Source organism: Xenopus tropicalis, chromosome 2, assembly GCF_000004195.4.
Source record: "Xenopus tropicalis strain Nigerian chromosome 2, UCB_Xtro_10.0, whole genome shotgun sequence".
In the NCBI taxonomy this organism is placed as follows: domain Eukaryota; kingdom Metazoa; phylum Chordata; class Amphibia; order Anura; family Pipidae; genus Xenopus; species Xenopus tropicalis.
In genome coordinates this window covers 40,862,101-40,872,273 of record NC_030678.2, presented here as the reverse complement: position 1 = coordinate 40,872,273, position 10,173 = coordinate 40,862,101, and the positions used below count along the sequence as shown (strand labels likewise).

General features: G+C 37.5%; 1 protein-coding gene across 4 annotated transcripts in view; it reads left to right on the top strand.

Annotated features, from left to right (window-relative positions):
* Positions 1-345: 345 nt before the first annotated feature.
* The window catches only part of pola1 (polymerase (DNA directed), alpha 1, catalytic subunit), a 151,903-nt gene continuing 142,075 nt past the window's right edge, over positions 346-10,173 (top strand). Inside the window, exons 1-12 of one of the 4 annotated variants that reach the window (XM_031896704.1) lie at positions 346-484; positions 906-1,030; positions 2,122-2,218; positions 2,746-2,820; positions 3,127-3,242; positions 3,467-3,529; positions 3,636-3,734; positions 4,192-4,357; positions 5,336-5,501; positions 6,913-7,085; positions 8,165-8,277; positions 8,959-9,075. In XM_031896704.1, the coding sequence (XP_031752564.1) occupies positions 908-1,030; positions 2,122-2,218; positions 2,746-2,820; positions 3,127-3,242; positions 3,467-3,529; positions 3,636-3,734; positions 4,192-4,357; positions 5,336-5,501; positions 6,913-7,085; positions 8,165-8,277; positions 8,959-9,075 (1,308 nt within the window). In that variant the 5' untranslated portion in view covers positions 346-484; positions 906-907. Of the gene's footprint in view, positions 489-553; positions 657-905; positions 1,031-2,121; positions 2,219-2,745; positions 2,821-3,126; positions 3,243-3,466; positions 3,530-3,635; positions 3,735-4,191; positions 4,358-5,335; positions 5,502-6,912; positions 7,086-8,164; positions 8,278-8,958; positions 9,076-10,173 lie in introns of those variants that run through there. The other 3 variants (XM_031896703.1, XM_031896702.1, XM_012957632.3) reach the window with 3 other exon arrangements.

Here is a 10,173-nt window from a genome sequence, read left to right as displayed (position 1 = left end):
CCGGCTCGTTACATAAAATATATTGCTAATCATCACATGAACATCCCAAAATCCCATAATAGATACTTGACAGGTACTACTGTTTCTTTAATTCTCTTGCTCACTGGTACTCTCTAATGCAACAGTGGCAACAAATGAGATATTGCTAGCATTCCCTCAGGATAAAACAAAACAAGTGAGTGCTAGGGAGCGTAGGAAAGAACGACTTCCTTAGTTGTGGCCAAATATTCAGGCATAGCTGACAATCAGCACGAAACAAGAGTAGGAACTGCGAGCAGAGAGCATACAAAGCTCCCACACACTGCTGCTCCGTTCTCTCTGGCAGCACAGAGTGCTTTTATACAGGCGTCACCGCGTTGCTACCGTGTAGCCGTGACACCCAATCTCGCGAGATGAGACTTGTGACGTCAGGGCTAGCTGTCTGGCGCTTGCGGGAACTTTAAGCAGCAGCCCGGGATTCTCCCGCGAAAAAGTAGCATTGTCGGTAGGTATGTACAGTCTGAATAAAATAGTTCCGAATTAGTTATCTTAGTACGGCGTTTCGAGGCTTAGGAGCCATCTTTAGGAACAAGTACATTTTGATTGTTTGCACCTTCAAAGGTCCATGCACTTGGTGTTCTGTGCGCCCCGCAGTACCGTCTTCCCTCCTTACCTTGGTCTGTTTATCTGTGTGACATGGGGAGGAATTGGCACACAGGGGAATACTTGTGGGGTGGAAACTCTGGGACAAGTTGTTTTTGCTGCAGAAAACCAAGGGGGGCGGGATACATCTCTACTTGTTCTGAAGTTTGATTCGTTCAGTGGAGGTTATGCCAGACGTTCTTTTATCAAATGTAAATGGTGCATGGTTAGTAATCTTTGTCATATATCTGTCATTCTAATATGTTTGAGTGTTTTTACATTAGACATGTCAGAATCTGGAAGTTTTGCAGCATCACGTTCGCGGCGTGAAAAAACAGAAAAGAGCGGCCGTAAAGAAGCATTGGAACGTTTGAAAAGAGCAAAAGCTGGTGAAAAAGTCAAATATGAGGTATTTTACGTAATCCTTAATTTTATTTCCGAAGTGTCTTGACTCATATCCCTTGTGCCACTGCACTAAAATTTGTGCAGAACCCCCTTCTTGTTGCAACCCCCCCAACACCAGCAACCACAGCAACTTAATCTTTAAAACGCTATCCATACGTGAGCCTTGCATCAAGATTATTCTTTAGCCACTTTACTCTGCAGTGGGGACTGGATGAGCTCCCCAAACCCTGCACATGCCAGAGTTAATTCACTAATTCTTAGCTTTAACCTGTGATGGATCACAACCTTTGTGCCCACTTTAGTTACGCCACTGAAAAAGAAAACTGTGTGTTCGTATATAAAGATGTGAGGATAAATCTTAAAAAAGATGAGTGCCCCAGCTGAATTACAGAAAGTTAAACATTGTTTAAATAGGTTCCTGAACCTTGCTTCTGTGCCCTGGAGATGGCTCTATAAGGGCTAAACTGCGCAGAAGATTTAGATTAATTTAGATTAAAAATATTACCTTATAGAAATTGGCCAGTTCAGTAAATATTATCCAAATAATACCAGGCATCCACACAAGGGATCCAGAACCCGAGGATAATGTATACTCTTCAAGTCCCTCCAGGCAGCACCTCCTGGAAGTCCGAGTAACTCGGCTATGAAAGCTATGCAGAGCAAGAGAATTCTTTGTGCACCCTGATTGTAACTGCTACATTTAGTTATTAGTGCCCTTTTCCTCTAGTACCCACTGTTTGCTAATGGAACATTAGTTACAAATGCTAATCCATTCCAACACTTTGCATATAATCTGAAGTCACTTAGCTTCAGAGGGTTATCTGTCACTCCTTAAGAGACCTGTCTGTCACTACTTGCTTCAATGAATGCACTCCACCACTAGATATCCATTTCTTTTTTTTACCTATTTAGTCTTATAACCACAAATATATAGGAATTGTAATATCAGTATTATGCCTTTTATATGTAGCAGGTGGTCCTTTTTGTTAAAAAAACACAAAAAAAAACACAACATACTGATTGAGCGCTGAAGTGTCTTTGCATATTACCAATAATTAAGATAGTAGTTTTTTTTTTTTTTTTTTTTTTTACTAGGTGGAAGAAATTTCAAGCATTTATGAGGAGGTGGATGAAGAACAATACTCTAAAATTGTTCGTGACCGACAGGATGATGATTGGATAGTGGATGATGGTGTGTATCTGTTAAAACCATGAAGATTCCTTTTTTAATTATTAAGTAATGATATTTGTGTAACCATTTCATTTATCACATGGAGAATAAAGTATGTGAACCAAAGTTTCTAAGACAGATAGCTTGTAATTTTTCTGTAAAGAATACTAACTTCTGGTCAGGAGAGCTATACGTATGTGCCATTAGGACTTGTGCCCTGTAGCAATGTAAAGCTGGTCAAGCTAATTTAACAGCTTGCCAAATGATAGTATTTTTAACTAGTCATGTAATAACTTGAGTTGATCCAAGGGCTTTTGAATAATGCTTCCACACATGTTGTGCCTCAATTTAAGCATGCGCTCATATATGAATGTTTTATTGAGCTCATGTCTGGACTTTGCATTGGAACTAAACTAACCTAGCTGCGTCTACAGAGGGCATGGAAAGGACATGTTTTTCATTTGTTCTAAACTTGTACATTAGGCTAGTATTAAGTATAAGTGGGCTAATTATATAATGTGAACTGAAATTTTTCTTTCCTGCGGTAGATGGGACCGGTTATGTAGAAGATGGAAGAGAGATTTTTGATGATGACTTAGAAGACAATGCTCTTGCTGATTCAGGTACATGCCGTTTACTGTAAGCCTAAATTGTTTCATTGCTAGTGGCTGACTAAAGCTGCATGACTTAGTAGTAGAGTGCTGTACTGCCATTTTGATCTGGCAATAATACAAGATCTGTAATGCGGGTTCACGCAGTGTGGTGCAGGGTATGTTAAAATGGTGGAGCAACTCTCCCAGGAAAGTACCCAGGGCTAGTCCTTTTTTTTTTTTTTTTTTAAGAAAGGAGTGCAGAAATCTAGAGTCCATCATATTCTCAGTTTTCCTAGTACACGTATTGTTTGCTTTATTGAGTTCTCTTACTCACAGGTAAAAGAGCTAAGGGAGCACCCAAAGATAAATCTAATGTAAAAAAGTCATCGGTGTCGAAGCCAAATAATATCAAGTCAATGTTTATGGCCAGTGCTGTCAAAAGGACAACAGATGTGAGTAAAATGATCATTTAATTCTGCTTTTGCTGATAGTTATGTTTATGAATAAGCTATCCTTTTTTATATGGTGTGGTTGAATTGCAATCTGAACATGTGACTTGACTTTTCTTTCATTAGATTTTTGGTCATTGTTCTGGCCCTGCTCCTTACAGTTAATCTAGGAATCTTCTTTCTCTGCACATATATATAATACATACACTTTTTTCTTTGCTGCACAGAAAACTGTGGATCTGTCAAAAGATGACTTGCTTGGTGATTTACTGCAAGATTTAAAGTCACAGGTAATACACATAATTTGTAATATTTACACTTTATTGAATGATTTTGTATTTTTTGAATTGTCTCTGACTAGTTGCCTTTTAAATGAATAATTGTTTTGCTCTCTAGGCTCTTCCTATAACACCACCCCCAGTAATTACTCTAAAGAAGAAGAAACTTGCAGGGTCTCCTTTAAACCCTTTCTCGGTACCACCTGCTGCCCCAAAGGTAAGATTTTGTTCAAGAAGTGCTTACACGGAAATAAAGATGTACATGTTTAAATGCAGAAAAGTAGATCCTTCTCGGTTTTCTCCAAATTATATTTGTTATGTGTACTTTTTTTTTCATTTAAAAGAGAAATCAAGAATAAAAGCAGCCCAGATATTGTACACATTTATGTCCCTGAAGTTGCAGTTATAACATTTTTTCAGTATCTTGTGCTGAATCACGTAGGAGTTTGTGTTCTGCTAAAGGTGTTTAATGTAACAAATCAATTATTTGTGGATTCAGCTGGAGACTGCAGGAGATTTGACCTAATACAAAACTGAACCCTAATTTGCATATTCAGACTGGAGTTACATAAATTAGCAGGAATCCTAAATAATTCTTGCTTTGCTAGATGCTTAAATAAACTTGATGATTGTTATTCACTTTCAGCCTTTACAGAGTGTTTAATTTCTTTAAGGTTTTACCTGTGAAAAAACCACCAGCTTTAGCAAAGCTTGGGCATCTCTCAAGTGCTGCGCCATCTAACAACTCTGCCAGTTCTTTTGTACCCCGGGAAATTAAGAATGAGCCAAATTCTGATTTGATTTCTTCTGCTCCTTTGAATGTGAAAACTCAAGTAAAAGGTATTGTGTGACTGTTGCCCTTATTTGTGTTTACATTTGCAATAGTGTAATATTAACACTTGCTCAAGGTTTTACCTCTGTATTGATATTCAGCATGATAATTTCTGGCTATTTATGGCCACACACTGGTGCAGTTCTCTGTTTTTAGACTGTCAGGCCTTTGTCCAGATATTAGTGTAATTTGGTTATACACATTAGTCGGCCTTGTTCTTTGTTAAACTGTTTAGAAATATAGGGTAAGGCATGTGGGCTTTATTTGTTACTTACCTTAAAATGCTTAAAGGGAAACGAAAGGCAAAATCACTTGGGGGTGCCAAAATGTTAGGCACCCCCAAGTGACTTAAACCGCTTACCTCGTGCCCCTGTTAGGAGAAAACAGCACCAGCCCGGGGCACCTGGAGCGGATCGCTTCCTTCTTCCGGCTTCCGTTGCTGGAATGCCAGCGGTGGGCGCATGCGCAGTAGAGTGAAAAGCCGACTTTAATGTTTAAGTTCGGCTTTTCACTCTACTGCGCATGCGCGCGCAGCGAATCCGGAAGAAGCAAGCGCCGGCAGCTACCCCGGGCTGGTGCTGTTCCCTCCTCACAGGGGCACCAGCCCGGGGTAAAAGGTAGGTGGTCAAAGTCACTTGGGGGTGCCTAACATTTTGGCACCCCCAAGGGACTTTGACTTTCTTTTTCCTTTAAGTATCCCTAATGCCAGATCTTTTCATCCTTTATATGTCTGTATGTCACATCTATAATTTTCTTTAGAGTTGCAAGACAGCCTCACCTGCTGCTTCAGGGAAAAGAATTGGTGAAAATGCAGGCAAATATTCTAGTGTGACCTTAGCCTTAAGTTGCCAATGTAAATTGCATAGCGGCTGATAGAGAAATACATATATAGGTGCATAGATTTCACTGGATTAATTACATACTGTTTTGTATAAATTGCATAGAATTGTTTGGGTTTGTGATCTTTAATAAATCTGCTCTTTTAGAAGAGGATACGTCAATGGTTGAGTTCGATGATGGAGATTTTGATGAACCAATGGAAGAAGACAATTTGGAATCTCCTTCAGTTGTTTCTAGCACAATTAAGAAGGAAGAACCAAAAATTAAGTGTGTGAAAGAGGATAGTGTTAAAATGGAGGAAAGTTCTTTCATGTATGTATGAAACATGCTCATTACTACCATTTTAATATACATATAAGGCTGAAACATTATTAGTTGAACAGCAAGAATACTACCATTTGTATTTTTTCAGTGATTTTGCATGGTAATTTAATTCTTCGTTTTTTTAAGCTCATACATAACTAAAAAATTTATCAAAATATGAGTTTAGAGCTTAATACATAAAAACTCACCCACATTCTATTCATTCCTATGTGATTTTTAGAAGTGTATTTATCAAATGGTGAGTTCTAACTGTCACCCATTGATAAATACACTTTTAAAAATCCCATAGGAATGTATAGCACGTGGGTGAGTTTTTATGTATTTAGCTCTAAACTCACATTTTAATAAATCTGCCCCTTTTGTCTACTGAAAAATCATTTAAACATTAATTAAACCCAATAGGATGGTTTTGCCTCCAAAAAGGATTAATTATATCTTGGTTGGTATCAAGTGTAAGGTACTGTTTCATTATTACAGAGAAAAAGGAAATCATTTTTGGAGTCTATGGAAGATTTCTTTTCTGTAATTTGGAATTTTCTGGATAACAGATTTCCAGATAACTTATCCCATATCTGTATATCTTTTATTAGATTCTGCATATTTGACTCTCTAAGGGGCAGATTTACGAATCCACAAGGGAAAAAAATCGTATTGGAAACGAAAATTTTGCGACTTTTTCGTCGCCGTTGTGACTTTATCGTATTTTGCGCGACTAATTCTTTGCTGTCGTGATTTTTTCGTATTGAACGATAGTAAATGGCGGGAAAAACCAATCCGATTTTTTCGCGACAGTGACAAAAAAGTTGCGGAAAATATACGAAAAAGTCGCGACGGCGATGGAAAAATCATGGGACATACGAAAAAGTCACGACGGCGGCGAAAAAGTCGCAAAAATACCAATCATTACGAAAAAACGCTTTTGGACCCTTCGTGGATTAGTAAATCTCCCCCTAAGTGTGTACTATGGTATTCTTATTTGTACGACAATATCAATATATATATATATATTACATCTTTAGATGTGCTCAAAAGTGATGGTCATAACTCACTTATCTTCCTGCCACCACTTTCCATTAAACTGTTTGGTAGACATGCTGCCTAAAGTAGATGTTGTAGTGACAGCCAAAACAAAAAACACCTATAAACACTAGTCAAAAACTGCTCACTTCAGTGTATCAAAGTAACAGAACTAGATGACCTGGTTGTGGCCAATAGTGAAACAATGGTTAATAGGCCATTTACTTTAAGGGCGAAGTCCGTCGCGGCCACAAATTTTTGCTTCACAGATTAGTCAAGACTAAACACCCCGTGTTTCTTCACCCCAAAGCTTTTTTGGGAGCAGTTCACAAGCAGTCTATATACATGCAGGATTTTAAGATTATTCACTTTTACATTCCAGGACTTCCGCTGCTTTAAATGAATCTTGTTGGGATCAAATTGATGAGGTTGAATCAATGACCACTGAAGTTCAGGTAGATTCAAGCCGCCTACCCTTGGTTACAGGTGCAGATGGAAGTCAGGTGTTTAAGTTTTATTGGCTAGATGCCTATGAAGACCAGTACAGTCAGCCAGGTATGAGACACAAAACAAAAAATGTCAAGTGCAATTCAGTATTCTCATATTTATTGCTGTTATTCTTAAATCACATTAATATATTTTAAATTGGATGTCTTCCTTGTATCCTGTTATTGGATTCTTTGTGACTTTTGAAACCTTCAGGAGACTTGCTGTTAGCATAGGGAATCTTTATATCGGTCACAGAAAAATTATTTGTTGCTTATCTGTTCAAAGAGACCAGGGGCATTGCTGGTCAGTTACTTCAAGAAAAGTTAATTTTACGTTAAATCTATTGCTTTTAGTTAAATTACTACTTCCTTGAAAAGTGTGATCTTCTAATAAAATACTAGACATTTGCGGTTTTAGTGGAAATGTGGTTTCAGAGATGTCTTAAATCATGAAAATCCAATTGTTGATAAATCTGCCTTTTTTTTTTTTTAATTCCTTTCTTTTTTGCATAAAACAGTGATTCAGAGGAGTCTGCCATAAAAGCCATTTTAAATTGTATATAATATGCCACAGAGGCCTTGTAAATATTTTCAAGAAAATTAATGAGTGAAATTTAAACATGTAGTTCAATAGGCTATTGTCACAATCATCATAATATTTTGACATTTAAACATATAATTAAATCAGTAAAGGTACCTTGTAAATCTTCTATATTGTATGGAACCCAGCGGTTGCTAGAATGTAAGTCACCGATGGGATGGCATATGCTGAGCCACTGTTTGCCTAAATCGCCCGAAGTTTCCTCTCAAGGCAACTTTGGCAAATTGTGGTGCTGCGTATGCCATCCCACCGGCGATTTACATTCTATCCGGTAGGATGGCGAGTGAGATTTGTTGCACGCCTACTAATCTCCCGGTGTGTCACTGCCCTAAGTGCCCAGTCTTTTGAATGACATTAGATTTCCAGATTATGGGTGTTAATGCTTTGGCCACATTGAGCAAGATTGAGATTGCCTATTTTTTTTGTATTGTCTGTTAGTTTTAAGGTAGATTAGACCCTCTAGCATGTATCTTCTAAAACAGAAAAAATAACTTGTGTTTCATTGAGGAGTTAATTTTAATTCAACTTATTTTTCTTACTTGTAGGAGTAGTCTACTTATTTGGAAAAGTTTGGATAGAGACAGCTGAGGCGTATGTCAGCTGCTGTGTTAGTGTGAAGAACATTGAGAGGACTGTATATCTCCTACCTCGTGAAAATGTAAGATATTTGTTATATTAGTGCCGTGACTTGATGAAATTAGTTGCCTCTGTATTATTGATTATGGGCTGCTAGTTAAGCAATTAGGTGTGGTAATATTGTTGCTGCCTAGTATATTATGAACTACTCATTTATTTTCAACCTTTTACCCAAGTGCAGTCTAGTATTATCCTAAATGTTATTACAATTTAGTGTTTTAGATTTATAATAAGCATATTTAATCTTCTTTTTTATCCTTTGCTTCTTTCTGGGTCCCCTTTTTAATAAAAAATGTACCAGGCTAGGGTACTTTTAATTTTAATGTGATCACTGTGCCTTTATATTGTTCTGACTTACCACGCATTCCCTACACCACCCTGCATAGAAAACTTTTTTTCACCAATTTCTGTACTGTACATCTGCGCTGCAGTAACTATTCCTTATTGTTTTCTTTTAAATTTAAAAAAAATGTGATTATGCATATACCTTATAATGTCATGTTTGAAAGGGAACTACATTTTGAAAAAAATTTTTTTTTTGCATTTAACATAGGGTTGCTGAATAGGGTCCCCTAAAGCAGAGGGTTGGCCAAAGAAATGCTTATGCCATTTTGACAGTTACAGGACTGTTCACGTATCGCATAGAAAATAGCAGCACTTTCCATTATGTTGCATCTAATGCCTACATGTATTTCTGTCACAGAGAGTGCAGCTTTCTACAGGCAAAGACACTGGAGTACCAGTGTCTATGATGAATGTATACCAGGAGTTTAATGAAAGTGTTGCAGAAAAGTACAAAATCATGAAGTTCAAGTCTAAGGTGGGTTTTTATACGCTTGTGTCAGTATCTTAATGGTATGTTTCTGATTAAGGCCATGCCTTATTTTCTCTGAGTGACCTTCTGTAGGTTATAAACATAGGACAAATTTCCATTCCATTTTTCTGTCTGTTTTAATGCTTTGCTGTGACATCTTTGGGTATACAAGATACACTTTTTCAAATCTAACCAATAAAGCCCTATCCTCATAAAGAATTCCCCAACTTAAAGGAACAGTAATACGTAAAAAAAATCAAACTGTATCAAAATAATATGTTATAAATTATGTACTATTGCGCTGCACTGGTAAAAACTGTGTGTTTGCTTATGGATCACTACTATAGTTTATATAAACAACTGTTGCGTAGTCATGGGAGTCACCATTCAAGTTAATAAAAGGAGAAAATGCACAGGTTACATAGCAGATAACAGAAAAATTGCATACATTCCCATTGTATTCTACAGAGCTTATCTGTTATCTGCTATGTAACCTGTGCCTTTTCTCCTTTATTAAGCTTGAATGGCTGCCCCCGTGGCTACACAGCAGCTTATTTATATTAGCTATAGTAGTCTTTCTGATGCAAGCACAGTTTTACCATGACAGGGCATAATAGTACATAATATACTGATTACTTTGATACGCTTTCACATTTTGGTGTTACTGTTCCTTTAAAGCTCCATTTCACTAGAGATACCAAAGTTCCTGATGACCTCAAATTTTGTTTCTCCCATATAATTTTACATACAGATTAAGACTTATAGCACATAGTATGTAACAACTGCTGGTGTTTTCAGCTTTCTGGAAAGTGCCAGAACCCAGCTGAAAAAAATTCACTGGTCTGGGGGTCTGCACTGCCATTTTTCACTGTTACTTAAGGCTTACCTTGCAGCTTTCTTGTATATGGGGTATAATAGAATCAGGAGTCTTAAGAAGCCTCAATGAACCCTTGAAAAATATAGGTGGTGTGGCTCAGCACTAGGTAAGAAAGATCCCCAGACCAATACTGTTTTTTCCAAACAGATGCACCTGTGGGTCTGCGTGAAGAAAGTTTAATACACCGGGGATGCCTATAAAAACACCAGTGTACTACTCTTGGCCTG